This window comes from Schistocerca americana, chromosome 4, assembly GCF_021461395.2.
Source record: "Schistocerca americana isolate TAMUIC-IGC-003095 chromosome 4, iqSchAmer2.1, whole genome shotgun sequence".
NCBI lineage: Eukaryota > Metazoa > Arthropoda > Insecta > Orthoptera > Acrididae > Schistocerca > Schistocerca americana.
In genome coordinates, this window is record NC_060122.1 from 249,191,388 (window position 1) to 249,210,171 (window position 18,784).

The 18,784-nt window shown below is 41.1% G+C and overlaps 1 protein-coding gene across 2 annotated transcripts in view; it reads right to left on the reverse strand.

The window, feature by feature from the left end:
* The window catches only part of LOC124613893 (glycine-rich protein 23-like), an 89,546-nt gene that overhangs the window by 13,254 nt on the left and 57,508 nt on the right, over positions 1 to 18,784 (reverse strand). Inside the window, exon 1 of one of the 2 annotated variants that reach the window (XM_047142633.1) lies at positions 269 to 291. The exons of the other annotated variant lie outside the window; for it this stretch is intronic. Within the exon in view, the coding sequence (XP_046998589.1) occupies positions 269 to 283 (15 nt within the window). The 5' untranslated portion in view covers positions 284 to 291. Of the gene's footprint in view, positions 1 to 268; positions 292 to 18,784 lie in introns of those variants that run through there. 2 annotated transcript variants of the gene reach the window in all.

Here is an 18,784-nt window from a genome sequence, read left to right on the forward strand (position 1 = left end):
TAGAACTTAGAACTACTTAAACCTAACTAACCTAACGACATCACACATATCCATGCCCGAGGCAGGATTCGAACCTGCGACCGCAGCGGTCGCGCGGTTCCAGACTGTAGCGCCTAGAACCGCTCGGCCACTTCGGCCGGCGCAACAGAAACAGGGAAGTAAAAATAGGTGTACTAAATCTACTAGAATCACTGCACACAGCATAGCTTTTCTGAGAGCGTACCGGCAAGGTCTTAAACATAAAATGTTAAGATACAGAGACACTCACCAGCAGTCTAGTCATGACTTTGTCCCGGGAAGCAACGCTTCTGCGTGGTAGTCTTACCTCGTTTATATACTGTTTCGTAACCTTGGAAATTATTTCTAAATACTCCTTACTCAGATAGTGAGGCGTAATGATTATTTCCGTAACATCGACGGCAATTTTCGACAAGTAGCATTTTCAGAAGAGGAACGAAGAGGCATGTGGAAATTTGTTGGTTAAGTAGCCTTGCCGGGGAACGCGAGGAAGCGGAATTTGGAATTAATTTTTTTTCTTTACAACAGTAAAATAGGATGCAGGAAATTAGTGGCTGAAAGGCGAAGGCCAAGATGAAGCAATCACCAGACGCGAATTGCTTTTCTCCGAAAACTTGAAAACGCATAGCTATAAACGTGTATTGTTCACGCATTAGAGTAATATTTATTATCCTGTAATATAGGGAGTAAGTAAATTTGCCAATATGGGAAACTAAATTTTCATCAAACCGTTGCTGCTAATAGAAGCTCTCCGTCTAGACATATAAGTGCTGTGCTAAAGATTTACCAGAACAAAATGTCTCATGAATGGGAGCTGTATGATTTTTTCTGAAGACTTACATAGTGGCTTACTCTCATTCAGTTGAAGTAACTTCAGCGACTTGACGTCTTCCTTCAATTGCAACAATTTGCTGTGCTTGGCCTTCTACACTGAAGCACCAAAGAAACACGTATAGGCATGCGTATTCAAATACAGATATACGTAAACAGGCAGAATACGGCTATGCAGTCGGTAACGCCCATATAAGACAACAAGTGTCTGGTGCAGTTGTTATATCGGTTACTGCTGCTACAATAGCAGGTTATCAAGATTTAAATGAGCTTGATCGTTGTGTTACAGTCGGTGCACGAGCGGTGGGACACAGCATTGCCGAGTTAGCGAGGAAGTGGGGATTTTCCCGTATGGCCATTTCAAGAGTGTACCATCAATGTCACGAGTCCGGTAAAACATGAAATGCCCAACATCACTGACGCAGGAAAAAGATACTGCAAGAACCGGACGAACGATGACTGAAGAGAATCGTTCAACGTGATAGATGTGAACCCTTCCGCAAATTGCTGCAGATTTCAACGCTGGGTCACCAACAAATGTCAGCGTGATAACCATTCAATGAAACATCCCCAGTATGGGCATTCGGAGCCGAAGGCCCATCTTGTGTACCCTTGATGACTGCACGACACAAATCTTTACGCCTCGCCTGGGCCTGTCAACACCGACATAGGGTTGTTGATGGCTGGAAAAATGGTGCCTATTGTGTGAATCGGATGGATGTGTACAGGTATGGAGGCAACGTCATGAATTCATGGGCCCTGCATGTCAGCAGAGGACTGTACAAGGCGGTGAAGTCTCTGTAATGGTGTGGGGCGTGTGCAGTTGCGGTGATTTGGGACCCTTGATACGTCTAAATTCTGACAGGTGACACGTACGTAAGTATCCTGCCTGATCACCTGCATCCATTCATGTCCATTGTGCATTCCGACGTGCTTGGACAATTACAGCTGGACAGTGCGACCCCGTATGTCCAGAATTGCTACAGAGAGGCTCTAGGAGCACTCTCCGGAGTTTGAAGACTTCCGCTGGCCACCACACTCCTCAGACATAAACATTATTGAGAATATCTGAGATGCCTTGCACGTGCTGTTAAGAAGGCATCTCCGCCCTCTCGAATTCTTATGGATTTGTGGAAAGCCCTGCGGGATTCATGGTGTCAGTTTCCTCCAGCACTACCTCAGAAATTAGTCAAGTCCATGCTACCTCGTGTTGCGGCACTTCTGCGAGTCGCGGAGGACCTAACGATATTAGGCAGGTCAGTCGGCGTCTTTGGCTGTTTATATGCGTTTTTCTGAAGACTTACATAGTGCCTTACCCTCATTTAGTTGAAGCAACTCCAACGATTTGACGTCTTCCTTTAATTGGAAAACGACTGAAAAAAAGGAATTGCACTGTTTAGCATGTGCCCAGCATATGTAACAAGTATGCTATTGGGCACCGTATTTGTATCATGTAAAACGCGTCTGTGTGCAACATTTATGCGGACGTGACATTTTGGGCTAGTTGCTGCGCGTTTTTAAATTTTTAAATTAGTTTAGTGCTAACAAACGATTATAGTGTGCTGACTTTTATCCTCTTGACATCATGTGAATGAGGTTCAGCGTAAGATGAACACGTTTTACCACAGCAAGAGTTTACGACTGGAAGATGACAGCTCAGACCGTTGAAACCGCTTGTCTTGAGTAAAAAAAATTTGTGCGATATTGGGTTTTGAGTCCATTTTATAACTTTTTTATCTAAAATTGTGGTAAGTCATTTTATATTTAGCAGTAGTTCATTTCAGAAGATAACAAAATGGTATTTACAGTTCTTCAAGAGAGTAAAATATCATCTGGCAATAGAAAACCAGGTGTTTCAAGTGTAGCACACTCAGTGACAAATCACACACTGTCCACTGACAACCACAGCGAAGTGTTAATATATTCATTTGAGGACGCACAAGTTTGAGATGTAAGAAAACTCAGGGACTAGCAACATACATTTTGTTTACTGACAACTGCACCAAAATATTAGTATATTCATTTGAGAATAAGTAGTTTAAGGTGTAAGCAGGCTCAGGGATTCGTTATAAAGTGTCTCCCTCCTTTTCATGTTGAGATAAACAGACTCTGCAGAATCCATACTGACTGTATAATGCACAAGTATACCGTGTTGCGTATCAAAAATTCATGATAAAATCATAAATGCATTGAAGTTAAATTCCTTTGAGAAAACAAGTTCTAGTAATTGACTTAGGGGATCAAAAGTCTTATACATGACTCTTAAACAGAAACAAATTTTAGTGAATAAATGAATAACAGTAAGTTATAAATACCTGAATATAAAATCTACATCATGTGAATAGGCACATCAGCTCAGCGCTTGTTGAAAACTCAAAATATGTACAGCCACAGATAATTGCATAAGTGTGACAAGTTTCTTGAAGTACAGTGGTAAATATTAAGTCCAGGCCCACCACCACAAGGTTGTACACTTGTTCTATACAAATTCACTTTCTGATGGTACAGTACACAGTGTACCATGAAGTACATGTTTTGATTCAGAACATGCAAAATGTGTGATGTTCCACTGAATGCCATACAGATTTGCCTAAACACATTAATGGTGCCATATTTTAAAAAAATGTTACAATTAAAGATAGATTCCAGAGCTGATATAAACGTAGTAATTACAGATGATTTAAATTGTCATACAACAGAAAATTTGCATTGATCGAAGATGCATTCAAGTATACGATAAGATTACAGGTAATTAATGAAAATATGAAGCTCGTACAATCCAATTTCTGTGGTGGATATTTAACAAAAAATATATGTGAGTATACAAGCGGTTTGTTCTTACAGATTAGAAGGGACATGAGCTCAAGTTCACGTAGTTAGTTCAGTTTTATAAACATATCACACATTCAGTCATTGAGTATTAGCCGGCAGGGGTGACCGAGCGGTTCTAGGCGCTACAGTCCGGAACCGCGCGACCGCTACGGTCGCAGGTTCGAATCCTGCCTCGGGTATGGGTGTTTGCGATGACCTTAGGTTAGTTAGGTTTTAGTAGTTCTAAGTTTTAGGGGACTGATGACCTCAGAATTTAAGTCCCATAGTGCTCAGTGCCATTTGAACCATTTTGATCCATGGAGTATTGTGTCACTGACTATCACAAGTACTCCATTTTTATTACAGTACAAATAACAAATAGCAGAGGTAGCATCACAAGGTCAGTATCGTCACATGCCAAATGTCAACTTGTCTGTGTGTGGAGTCAGAACTGTAGAGCTATATGTAATCGATCACAACAGTAAAAAAGATACAAAATTCAAAATACATATCTTATAAAGCAGCTAGTAATGGCATAACTTACTCTAAGATGTAACACAAAAAAGATTTATCCTCAAAGTTTTCAGTATTAGCTAAAAGAAATTATTTTCTAATCGAAAATGAAATAAATTGCTTCTTCTGAGCGTCTGTATTGCTTAATGATAAGAGTAGAAACCGTCATCTTACAGTCATTAACATGCTATAATCAGCATTGCGTCACTGCTGTAGCAGAATCGACATCTTTATTCATCACCATAAGAGAAATTCTGAAATAACATTGTTTAAACAGAAAAACACTAAGGTACAGAAGGAACTTATTTTACACAATTATTAACAACATCCATAAAAATGTAACAGATCAATTTGTGTCAAGGCATACAAATACTACAAGCTGAAAAGAAAAAGTGGCCAAATTGCATAACATGTTAACAGAATCTTCCGTCGGTTCTTGGTAGAACCACATTATAATAAATGAAAAGCACCAATTTGCTTTTGTTCTACAATATTTAGAATATATATATTGTAGAAGAAAAGCAAACTGGTGCTTTTCTTTTATTGCATAACATATTTATCAAGCTGGAAACTGCATAAGATATTTATATAAAAGTCATGGATCAACGTTTTTAACATGAGCAGGTACTTCTGGAATGTGTAGTTCTCCCAGACCACTGAAACTTGTTATAATGTAACTTGCTCGCTATCTACGTTACACCCCGATCGGAAAATATTATTTACTACACACAAACGCATACAGTTCTGTGCTTTTTAGCACCTCTGCAATAGAGAAAAATTCAATTATTATCACATCACCCGCAAAAAGTAAAGTACAACAAGTGTAAACGGTAATAAGTAGAGAAACAAAATCTTTGTAAAACTCTTCACGCTCATTTCTCGACAAATATCGACATTCCTTATCTTGTCCTGTTCCATAAATAGCTGCAAATAAAATGTTTCCTAATTAAAGCATATACAATGCCTCCTGTGTCTTGCTTGGAAAACAAAATTAGCAAAACATTTAAATGAAAAGCGTAATTAAGTGTGTGAAAATATTTCGTAGCCTATATAAACTTGACGATATTTCTTCTATATTCTATATAGACTTGACGATATTTCTTTTGCGATCAGTATTGTTGAAATCGGGAGTTCGTTCCAACAATGAAAACGTCAAGTACCCCTTCCCATTCACTCAGCTCTCCCCTACCACTATTGTCGCTGTCGTTTCTTCCTACCCAGTGTCCATTTCAGCTGGGTTAATATTGTGAACTGTCAAACTAGTGGCAGAGAGTTCTGCTTTGTGACAGTATTCATCAGTTTGTGGTGTTATGAAGTGCTTCTTCTTACTTTCATTTCTTTTGTCTGGACTGGGGAAACAATAACGCTGGACCGTACTACCTGTTTTTTTTCTTTTTTTTTGTGGTAAATCTGCTTCGGAAGGAGAGATATCAATAGTGACGAAGAGCTTGCGAACTCTGATACACGTCAGCAAGGAACGGAAGGATGGGGCTCATAATCTTCTACTGAACGCTGGACTGGTTGAAGTGCATAAGGTATGTCGACGTGAACATATTAAGAAACGTAATATAAGGACACTAATTAATCAGAATGTTGCATGAGCAGATGATAAAAGTTTGAGATCCTCTTCCTCTTATCCATTCAGTTTCAAAAAAGACTGTTTCATGTCTGCTGAAAAGTGTGACACAGAGGTGAAAACGAAAAACTCGCTCCACAAACTCCGTGGAGTGTTTGAAGTTCGCTCTTTAAGTGTGAAACATACGCTGCTTGAGAAAGCAGAGAAACGCGTTGATGATTTCGGTAGAAAGGGTGCCGAAAGCATCAACAGTGTTTTGTGTTTAGCAGCTACAGAAGCCCGTTATCATCAAGGTTGCATTGCTAAATTAGTGTCAAACCCCTCCTCTGTCCGAAAAAGATGCCGCCCTCAAGATACCAACTTCGACGCCGCTTTTCAAGAGCTATACAAATTTATAGATGGTTCAGAGGAATGTCAATTTTCACTGCTCGATTTGTTGCATAAGGTTAATGAATCTCTCTCACAAGGAAAGACAATGACTATAAAAACACTGAAAAATAAACTGACTGAACGCTTTGGTAATGGGGTCTTGTTACCACAATGGCAAAAAATCTCCCAGTTGTATGTTTTCGTGGCAGTTTCCTCAAACCTTTGAATCAATGGTACAATGAACGAGCTGTTAATGGAAAAGATGAGAGAAAGAGAATACTAGAAGCAGCAGCAGCTATCATCTGTGAAGATGTAAGAATGGCTCCTTAGAGTATTGCCGATTATCCAGATATCAATGACTTGACAGAGAATGCTGAAGTTATGGTTCCTGTCACTTTACACGAATTTGTGAAGGACGTGGTTTCGTCAAAAAAGAAAAGTAGTGAACTGTCCCCTGTAAAAAATGTACAGCAGTATCCCATGCGATTGTGTTAGCTACCAGGCCTGGTTCATGTATCTCCCGACTGCAACTTGGTCTTGCAGTGTTGTTTTTTCGTGAAGTGGGACCAAAAATCATTCTTGAAATTGTCTCGAATATGGGTTTCTGCTCTTCACATAGCACTGTGGCTTTATTTGAGGCTTCTGCCGTTCAGTTTTTTTTTTGGTCATCTTGCAACCTACGTCCTCAATTATTTGCTTGACGTATTCCAATCTCTGTCTTCCTCTGCAGTTTTTGCCCTCTACAGCTCCCCCTAGTACCATGGAAGTCATTCCCTCATGTCTTAGCAGATGTCCTATCATCCTGTCCCTTCTCCTTATCAGTGTTTTCCACATATTCCTTTCCTCTCCGATTCTGCGTAGAACCTCCTCATTCCTTACCTTATCAGTCCACCTAATTTTCAACATTCGTCTATAGCACCACATCTCAAATTCTTCGATTCTCTTCTGTTCCGGTTTTCCCACAGTCCATGTTTCATGCTGTACTCCAGACGTACATCCTCAGAAATTTGTTCCTCAAATTAAGGCCGGTATTTGATATTAGTAGACTTCTCTTGGCCAGAAATGCCTTTTTTGCCATAGCGAGTCAGTTTTTGATGTCCTCCTTGCTCCGTCCGTCATTGGTTATTTTACTGCCTAGGTAGCAGAATTCCTGAACTTCATTGACTTCGTGACCCTCAATCCTGATGTTAAGTTTCTCGCTGTTCTCATTTCTACTACTTCTCATTACCTTCGTCTTTCTCCGATTTACTCTCAAACCATACTGTGTACTCATTGACTGTTCATTCCGTTCAGCAGATCATTTAATTCTTCTTCACTTTCACTCACGATAGCAATGTCATCAGCGAATCGTATCACTGATATCCTTTCACCTTGTATTTTAATTCCACTCCTGAACCTTTCTTTTATTTCCATCATTGCTTCCTCGATGTACAGATTGAAGGCTACAGCCTTGTCTTACACCCTTCTTAATACGAGCACTTCGTTCTTGATCGTCCACTCTTATTATTCCCTCTTGGTTGTTGTACGTATTGTATATGACCCGTCTCTCCCTATAGCCGTTCAGTAGTGGAAACCAAATATTTCAAATCATTTGTTCTCACAGTTCGTTTCCGATAAGGCTGACTGCAATATTGCAATATTGCAACAATGACAGGCAAAGGTACATTCCGCGCTATGGGTGGAATCAGGTGTGTGACTCCAGGGAGAGTGATAGAACATCAGAAAATAATGAAACTCTCTGTGATGCCGAGCTCTACTGAAAAAGCAAGTGCCCAAAAAATTAGTCTGCTAACATTTCAGAGCAACAGTGCCTAGCAATCACGATTTTACTTGGATGATGGGAAAGGTCTTACAGCTTTCTATTCCTGCATGGCAGGTTTTATGCAGAAAATCACAACTGGAGAATCTTATACAGAATTAAATGTATTAGTGCTTCCATTCATCAACAACCTTGCCACAGATTACAGCACTATTATAACTGCTTTAACTTGTGCCATCACGGAGAGTAAGAAGATCACACAGTAAACACGTATCGTGACGTACTATAAACCACTCTACATAAAAGCTAAAGGTATAGTTGCAGTGGAGGCTAATGGAGGTAATGAACTATTCACTAACATAGTTATTTGATTAGGAGGCTTTCACTTGATAATGTCTTTTCTAGGAGGTATAGGATTCTTAATGAGAGACAGAGGACTGTCTCAACTTTTGGAGGCTGTATATGCTGCAGCTTCTATTCCCCATATACTGTCTGGTCGTGCATACACGAGGGCAATTCAAGCTCACTCTGCAGTCATGTGAGCTCTTTGCATCACGATACTGATGGAAATGGCAGGCATGGAGGCGGAGAAACAACATGTTAAAGACTGTATGTCTGATATGAATGGAAATGGTGAATCTTTCGGCGATTTGTAAAAAGATTAAGTGATTGAAAAGCTGAAAAATAAATTTGTCAACACAATGGGTGATATTAAACAAAGAGGGAAAACTTCCCTGTTATGGATACAATACATTCAGCTTGCCATCTTGACATTGCATTTCATCCAAGCAGAGTGTGTGGGGAATTGGGAGCTCCATATAGAATGCAACTGGACACTTTCCTTATGCTAAGGTATGTCATTTGTGCCTCCAAGACATGGAAAAACTGAAAGAAACCATGAAACTCGTGGAGTTAGATAAATTCACCAAGGACAGCTTCTTATTGGTACGTAGTATGGACAGACATGACGATAGAACAAACGCTTCTGAAGAACCTGAAGGGTGTTGGAGGTGTTTCACACGGAAGAGGTTTCACCGATTGTGTATTGAACTGATGGACTTGCGGTACACCAATAGCCCATCACATATGTGAAGCTATGGAACAGTTCTGCAATTTACATTCGGTTTTGAGTGATCAACATGTTGAACTGTGGAGTGAGAGGATAGAAATTGACGAGAAAATTCGCAGAAGATTTCAGCTATGGTTGCAACAACACACTCCGTTTGCTTATAAGGAGCAATTGTATTCATTACGATCTGGTTTAGCAACTTCTCAGGAAGTAAACTGCTACAAAGCTGTGTCTGTTGGTGAAGAAGCTCTTCGAACAACAGCTACTGTCTTGCCAAATTTGGTTCTCTGAAGCTTCAGCGATCCATCATGGTAAGGACAATGTGAATTTCAAAAGTTATGCTTAAAAAAATATAACTGAAGTAGATACAACTCAGTTATTTCAGAGAATACTGTACACATTTCATTCACATAATGATTTAAAGCATTGCTTCGCGTACGAATTATCGAGTGTACCAATGTCTGTGTTTGACAGCAGTGGATTGATAATGAAAACAAAAAAGTCGTCGTTGTAAAATCTTTTCAATCAAGTACCTGAAAGGAATATTGCCAATGAATCGACGTTCTTTGTTATAGATGGAGGCTTTCTTATCCACCACGTTGTGTGGCCCGAGAATGGAACTTTTGGTGACATTTATAAACCTTAATAGACTGTATTCAGAGAAATTATAAAGATGATGTTGCTGTTGTATTTGACGGATATTCAGAAAGCTCCCTGAACATAAGAACTATTAAACGCCAAAGGTGAACGGTGTAACGGACCTCACGAGAAATTTTCCTTAATGACGAGATGTTATGAGTTGAATCACAGTCTGCCTTTCTTAGTAACATCAACAATAATGAAATGTTTATTACACAGCTTGTGCCAAAACTGGACAGTTTTGGTACTGAAACCAGGATTGCGGATGATGATGAGATGTTGAAATTATTGAAAAAGCAATAAATGCCTCAAAATTTTACCAGCAAGTAATTATAGTGGTTCGAGATGTAGATCTCCTTGTGCTACTTATCGCTCTTGCTCCAGACGACAAAGACATAATCCTGATGAAGGAAGTTAAAGGTAGCATCAGGTCAAGATGTTACAATTCTAAAGATATGCGTAACTCCCCACTCGTTCATGGATGCAAGAATTCAGTACTGTTTCTTCATGCAGTAAGTGGCTGCGAAAGCACTTCAGCCTTGTTTGGGAAGGCAAAGCTGCAAGATTTCCAACTATTCAATCGGTATCCCCAACTTCATAATATTCCACAGATATTCAACGAACCTGCTTTTTCTCCTGATACCACTGCAAAAGCAGAAGAGAAATTTATGATCTCTCTCTCTGTCTACACAGAAACAGTAGAGGCTACTGATAATAACTTAAATGCCATTCGATTCAAATGTTTTAACGTACATGTGGGTCAGGCAAACAATGCTGTCATACTCCCTAGTGATGCAGGACGCCTCCACTCTTACCGAGTTTACCTAAAAATCCAGCTATGGCTGGGGAACAAGTTGGATCCCAGAAACTTGGGCTGGAGGGAATCAAAATCATCCCTCTCCATGATTCACACGAAACGCCCACCTGCTCCAAAGAAAATACTGCTGCAGCAGATGAAAGTATGTACGTGTGACGGCTGACCTACCTTGCACTATAAAGAGCAAATACTGTCGTGGACAAAGCTGCACTATTGTGCCTCGCAGTGATTCCACAGATTTGGATTATGGTTTTATGTAAAAAAAAAATTACAGGAATTTATTTGTTCGATAGATATTATGGTATTTTCATTGTCCACATGTTGTAAACATATTTCAAGAAAAGTAATTGTTGATTACTTTTACACTGATTCTTAATTTTCATGAAAAATGATTTTCATTCCAATAATTTAAGTTGCATAAATCTAAAGTGAAAAACTATAAAGCAAAATTGTTCTATATAAAGAAAAGTCTGTTTTAAAATAAATTTCACTTTTTTTACCTACAAATTTTGTCACTCATAAACTAATTACCTTGCTTAAACATGTATTTGACCTTCTCGGAGTTGAATTTCACCAGAAATATTTTCTATCAAAAGATAACATTATTAAATGAACCGTATTCCGTAAAGATTGCAAAAAGAAAAGTAAATTGCGTTAAGGGGGAAGCTCCCCTGACAGGGCAGGGAAATTTTCTGTTTTCACTCCTTCATCACCTAAGTAAGAGTGTTTTCCTAGTTTCAAAACTTTTTTCCCCCATTTTTCCTAATTTGCCTGGACTATTAAGCAACTCTTTCTGATCTACTGGTAAGCTCTTGGTGTTCACTCGTGGGTTCTGTAGCTTCTTCCTTTTCTCTGCGGCTTTGTTGACGTTTTCCAGTGCTAAATTGATTACCTCACGGAGTCTTAAGCGTCGTTGTGTAGGGAAGGCTGTTAATTGTTTTATATTACCTGATGTTGATTTATTCCTTATTAAATGGAGTGGAGGCGAAGTTGTAGAATCATTCGGTAGTTCGTTAATGATACTCTGAAAACCCGACAAGTGTAAATCCCATTTTCTGTGCTAACGACAGCAACACAGTCTGCAAAGTTTATCTAATTCTTTCATAATACGTTCCGAAAGGTTAAAAGATGGCATAAAAATTCATGTAAATACTGTTTTAATTGTACTACGCCTCAAAATTTGTTCTCATGTATTGGAACGAATTGTGGGCCATTACCAGAAATTACTTTGCCAACATGCCCCACTTTCAGAAAATTCTTTAAGAGTGCTACAGAAACAGGTTTTGCAATTGCTTTCTGTAAAGTGTGAATGGCACAAATTTAGAGGTAACCTCAACAGCTACAAAACAGATGAATAACGACGTTTAAATATCGTTACTGGACCGAAAATATCTTAGTTTTACAGGAATTATTGTCACAGAGATGATCGAAAATAGTATCGTTCTGATCGTAGCGGCAGGTGATTGGTTTTTTTTCTATTTTTTGCAGAGTTTGCGTTATGCCAAGACAATACGAATTCGCTTTTTCATATTGTTGAAATAACATAGATCACGTAATTTCTGTAAACATTTCTTAGCACCTAAGTGAGCGTAACTGAGATGTGTATACCAGTCATATTATTGCAAGAAGAGCTTGTGAAGTCATCTTTACGACGGCCTGTCAAGACTACGTTGCGTAATCTGATAGGTAATTTAGTCAAACAAACGCGGAATAATTCAGATAGACTGTGCGGATTAGTTAAATATCTTGCTCGAACAGTCCACGGGTGTACTGCCGGTCCATAGTGTCCAACAGGCACAATATTTCGGCGATCAGACATGTCGCCATCGTCAGGTGCGCTGACGAACTGAACTCCTGAGAGCCGGCGACCGTCTTAAATCCCCTCCCCCTGCGAGGCGTTCTCTCCGCGGTTCGCGCCCGCGGCCGCGCGTCGGTGGTCGCTGAGACGCAAGCGTCGGCGTCTGTGGTGGCGTCGGTGTAATTGCCTCGTTCACCTTGGTCGCCCGTTCGTATTCTCTGCTGAATGTCTTTTTAATTAGACTCAATGCTGGTTCCCATGCCTTTCTGAGGTAATAGCCGCAATCTCGGTTGATGAGTCCGTCCCTGGTAGGAATTTCGATAACCTCTCTAACGACGCTGTCATAGTACTTAGATGTCTGTGCCGAGACCCTGGTATGTTGTTAGCCCATTTTGTGATTTCCGGACAAACAGTGCTCTGCGATCGCCGACTTGTTGGGGTATGTAAGTCGAGTGTGCCCCTGATGTTCTTGTCAATGATCTTCGATGGTGCGCACTGTCTGTCTAATATAAGTCTTCCCACACTGACACGGAATCTGGTATATGGCGGCCTTCTACAACCCGAGATCGTCTTTGACACTTGCCAATAATATGGAAATGCCATGTGGCTAGGGCCTCCCATCACCACTTCGGCGACCTGCGCGTCGATGGCGATGTAATCACGATGATAAGGACAACACAACACCCAGTCCCTGAGTGGAGAAAAACTCCGACCCAGCCAGGAATCGAACTCGGGCCGTTGGGTATGACATCCCATTGCGCTGACCACTCAGCTACCAAGGGCGGACTTCCCAATAATGCTCGTGTTTCATTGGATGGGCAAAAGACAGTTCCTACTCGGTGTTTCCTCAATATTCGTCCTATTTTCCTCGGTAGTGTCCGAGTATACGGTATATAGGCAGAGGTTGTCTCTTCCTCCATGACTTCTTCCGCCGTCCGCTGTGGCCGAGCGCTTCTATTCGCTTCAGTCCGGAACCGCGCTGTTGCTACGTTCTCAGGTTCGAATCCTGCCTCGGGCGTGGATATGTGTGATGTCCACAGGTTAGTTAGGTTTAAGTATTTGTAAGTCTAGGGGACTGTTGACCTCAGATGTAAAGTCCCATAGTGCTTAGAGCCATTTGAACCATTTCGACTTCTTCTGTCTCTATACGCTGTACTGTAGAGGTGGGGCGGAGAGCACGTCTGATATGTCATTCCAAGTACCCGTTTCTGCAGAATACAGTTTTGAGATGTTCCAACCCTGCAGAATTCTGTTGATGGCATCAGTTTGCAGACTCCCTCTAAAGTGACACTGTCCCCATCCCACAGAACATAAGTTCTGAAGGCTACACCACCCTAGATGTCGTCTTAGTATCTCCTAAAGGCCTCACTGAAGCAGTCCTCGATATAATTCGAAGTGAACACCTATCCAGTCTCCTCACCATCCCCTACACTCAACCTCATACCCATGCAATCCATCCCATTCTCCATCCAAAAGCTACGCACAACTATTCTCTTCCCAGACTGGAAGCCACCGCTAACCTTCCAGTACACTGACAATATCTCCCATGCTGCGACCTTTATGCAGAAGACCTCGTCAGGCGCAATATCCGTCCAAATCCCTACCAAGACCATATAGCCCCATCACCCACTCTCCAACCACACGCCCTACTCCTTCCCCGAAAATCCCATTGCTTGTATACCTACTTCTTAAGGACTAGTGACAATGACGCACTCATTTTCCACCAACAAATACAGCGAGACATCGGGAATTTACCAAATGCCAAAAAATTATCTGGAAGTACGCATTAGGAGTGATTTAAAATGGAATGACCATATAAAGTTGATCGTCGGTAAAGCAGATGCCAGACAGAGATTCATTGGAAGAATCCTAAGGAAATGCAATCCGAAAACAAAGGAAGTAGGTTACAGTACGCTTGTTCGCCCACTGCTTGAATACTGCTCAGCAGTGTGGGACCCGTACCAGATAGGGTTGATAGAAGAGATAGAGAAGATGCAACGGAGAGCAGCGCGCTTCGTTACAGGATCATTTAGTAATCGCGAAAGCGTCACGGAGATGATAGACGAACTCCAGTGGAAGACTCTGCGGGAGAGACGCTCTGTAGCTCGGTACGGGCTTTTGTTGAAGTTTCGTGAACATACCTTCACTGAGGAGTCAAGCAGTATATTGCTCCCTCCAACGTATATCTCGCGAAGAGACCATGAGGATCAGAGAGATTAGAGGTCACACGGAGGCATATCGACAGTCCTTCTTTCCACGAACAATACGAGACTGGAACAGAAGGGAGAACCGACAGAGGTACTCAAGGTATCCTCCGCCACACACCGTCAGGTGGCTTGCGGAGTATGGATGTAGATGTAGAAACGATGGAGCTGGTACCAAACAAACTCTGTGCTCCTCATTAACTCTTCCAAGTACTGGAGTGCATTCCACCTTCCCACTAGCCATCATTCCGACCCTCTCAACCTGCTCTTCCATAACAGTCAGCCCTTACCTGGCAATGTGAGCAACGCTAACTATTTAGCATCCTATCTCTCCGACATCTCTTCCAATCCGATGAACCTCGTTTTGATTACTCCCTGTTTCATACCGACCACGATGCACAAACACCACTGTCCCATCCCTACCACCCAGCTTTCAGTACTAGGACAATATACTACAAATAAATTTAGACACACCAATCTCAGCACATGATATAAAACAAGTACTTCACGAAAACAAATCACATCCGCTAGTCTTGACCGTGTTACATACAGACACCTTAATGTACAATCTGCATTGTTTCTAGCCGCCCTTGCAACCATTTATACTACCGCCTCGTAACACTGGTTACTTCAGTAAATTGTGGAAAACATCCAAAATCCTACTTTTCCTCAAATCACACAAACCCTCTGCCAGTACCTCCACCTATCATCCCATATGTTTCACCTCGGCGTTTATGAAGGTCTTTGAATCCATCCTCTCCTAATGCATCCATCAAAACTTGAACCAACACACCTCCTTCCACTAACCAGTGTGCTTTCTGCCCCTCCTCTTCCAATGGCCAGCTCGTGCATCTTCCTCATCTCCTATCCCACCAGCTCAACACCCACAAATCCGCTATTTTTATCTCCTTCGATCTAGAGAAGTACTATGTCCGTGCATGACATTCCGATATCCTTTTCAGACTCCAGATTAACCCACTTCCAAATAATTATGTCCACCTTACTGCATTCTTTCTCTGTAATCGCCAATCCTTTGTTACCATTAACAAACGCTATTTACATTCTATTTCAGGTCTGTCCCAAGGCTCTGTTGTCTCTCCTCTCCTCTACAAGGGTGACATGCCCAAACCACCTCCACATTCCACTTCTTTTAGTATGCTGATGACACCACTTTCCTCACTCTCTATCGTACAATCACGAAATCTAAACGATCGCTCCATAACCACCACAATTAGATTACCTTATCGTATAGACAAAAGCTCCACGAAATCAACCTCCCCAAAATCCAGGCAATAATTACAGGACACATCAAAAACACCTTCCATCTCCATGACTTTTGCCTTACCATTTACAACTGCCCTTTCAGCTAACTAATGGACTAAAATATCTTGTACCATTCATCGACCAGTAACAAATCTGCAAACCTCCCCTTGTAACCATCGGCCGGCCGCGGTAGTCTAGCGTTTCTAGACGCTCAGTCCGGAACCGCGGGACTGCTATGGTCGCAGGTTCGAATCCTGCCTCGGGCATGGATGTGTGTGATGTCCTTAGGTTAGTTAGGTTTAATTAGTTCTAAGTTCTAGGCGACTGATGACCTCAGAAGTTAAGTCGCATAGTGCTCAGAGCCATTGGAAGCATTTGTAACCATCCAAATAAAAGCCCTCAATAGAACGAAACTACTAAGTCTACTAAATGGCCAAACCTGGAGACAGCACCCCTCTCACGTCCTCCACACCCACAAAACGTTGATCCAACCTATCCTTTGTTACATGAGCATTGCATGCATCTCTACCCCATGCAATTTCTATAACTCCCTCCAGATCCTGGAGCACCACACAATACACCCCACTTCTGTTTACTTCCCCAAAACTTATCAAATTCTCGCCTCTCCTCACTCTCACTGAACACCCCTGAACAACCTACAACATCTGCAGATTTGTCTCCAATATTTCTATGTTTCCACTCTATTTTCAAATCTACATCTATTACTACAACTTTACCAACACATCCAACCAATGATAAACCTACATTCTTCACACACTCTCTCAAAGAAACTTCCTGACCCTCCCAGATCCTGAATTTTGCCCAACATAACCGATCTACCAGCTTTATGTCCACCCCACTCCTTCTGTCACATTAGGGCTTCCTCTCCCTCCGTTCCCCATATTCCTGTGCCTCCTTTTATTCCCATCTGCCATTTTCCCTTCCCAACTTTCCCCATCAACTCTCAGCCTCACCAATGCTCCACTCTACTCCACCCCCTTTTTTTTCAGTCCTCAGTCTTCTCACTGGTTTGATACAGCCTGCCACGAATCCCTCTTCTGCAATCATTTCATCTCAGAGTAGCACTTGCAACCTACATCCTCAATTATTCGCTGGATGTATTCCAATTTCTATTTACCTCTACAGTTTTTGCCCTCTACAACTCCCTCTAATAGTCACTCCCTGATGTCTTAACTGATATCCTATCATCCTGTCCCTTCTTCTTGTCAGTGTTTTCCATGTATTCCTTTCCTAACCGATTCTCCGTAGAACCTCCTTATTCTTTATCTGATCAGTCCACCAGATTTTTAACACACATCTGTAGCACCACAGCTCAAATGCTTCGATTTTGTTCCAGTTTTCCCACAGCGCATGTTTAACTGCCGTACATTGTTGTGCTCGAAACTTACATTCTGAGAAATCTCTTCCTCAAATTAAGGACTATGTTGCATATTAGTAGTCTCCTCTTTGCCAGGAATGCACTTTTTGCTTTTGATGTCCTCCTTGCCCCATCCGTCATTGGTTATTTTGCTGCCTAGGTAGTAGAATTCCTTAACTTCATCTACTTTGTGACCATCAATCCTGATGTTAAGATTCTCGCTGTTCTCATTTCTGCTACTTCTCATGGCTTTCGTCTTTCATTGACTCACTCTCGGTCCATATTCTACACTCGTTAGAGTGTTCATTCTACTGAACAGATCCTGTAATTCTTCTTCACTTTTACTCAGGATACCAATGTCATCATCGAATCGTCTCATTGATATCTTTTCACACTGAACTTAAATCCCACTTCTGAATCTTTTTTTTATTTTCATAATTGCTTTTCAGTGTGCAGACTGAGCAGTAGGGGTGAAAGACTACATCGCTGTCTAATGCCCATTTCATTCTGAGGACTTTCTTCTCTGATTTCCACTCTTTAATGTTCCCGATTGTTAGTTGTGCATATCATGCATTAACCGTTTTGTCCCTTAACTTATCACTATTTTTCTTAGAATTTCAATCATATCGCACCGTTTTACATCCTCAAAGGCTTCTACCAGGTCGATAAATCCTACGAACATGTATTGATTTTTCTTTAGTCTTGCTTCCATCATCAACGGCAGTGTCAGATTTGCCTCTCTGGTGCCTTTATCTTTCCTGAAGCTAAACTGATCTTCATCTAACACATCCTTAATTTTCTTTTCATTCTTCTGTGTATTATTCTTGTTATAAACTAGGATGCAGGAGCTGTTAAGATGATTGTGCTCTTGCAGTCTTCAGAATTCTGTGGATGATATTGTTCCGAAAGTCAGTTGCTATATCGCCAGTCTCATACATTCTACACGCCAACGTGAAAAGTCGTTTTGTTGCCTCTTCACCTAATAATTTTAGAAATTATGACGGAATGTTATCTATCCCTTTTGCCTTTTTTGATCTTAAGTCCTCCAAAGTTCTCTTAAATTTCGATTCTATTGTTAAATCGACTCCTGTTTCTTCTTCTATCACATCATTCAAATTTTACCCCTTCAATGTTCTCTTTCCATCCATCTGCTCTCTCCTCTACATTTAACAATGGGACTCCCTTTGCACTCTTAATATTACCACCCTTGCTTTTAATTTCACCGAAGGTTATTTCGACTTTCTTATACCCTGAGTCAGTCCTTCCGACAAACATTTGTTTTTCGATTTCTTCACATTTTGCGAGCAGCCATTTCGCCTTAGCTTCCGTGCACTTCCTATTTATTTCATTCCTCAATGACTTCTATTTTTGCTCTCGTAAATCTCCCTGAACATTTTTGTACTTCCTTCTGTCATCAACCAACTGAAGTATTTCTTCTGTTATCTATGGTTTCTTCGAGTTACCTCCTTTGTACCCGTGTTTTCCTTTCCAACCTCTATGATTGCCCTTTTAAGACGTGTGCATTCTTCTTCAACTGTATCACTTATTGCTATATCTATAGTTTCAGAGAATTTCTTCCTGACAAATCTCTTAAACTTCTGAGTACTCTTCACCACTACTACATTGTGATCTGAGTCTATATCTGCTCCTGGGTACGCCTTACAATCCAGTATCTGATTTCGGAATCTCTGTCTGACCATGATATAATCCAACTGAAATTTTCCCGTTTCTCCCAGCCT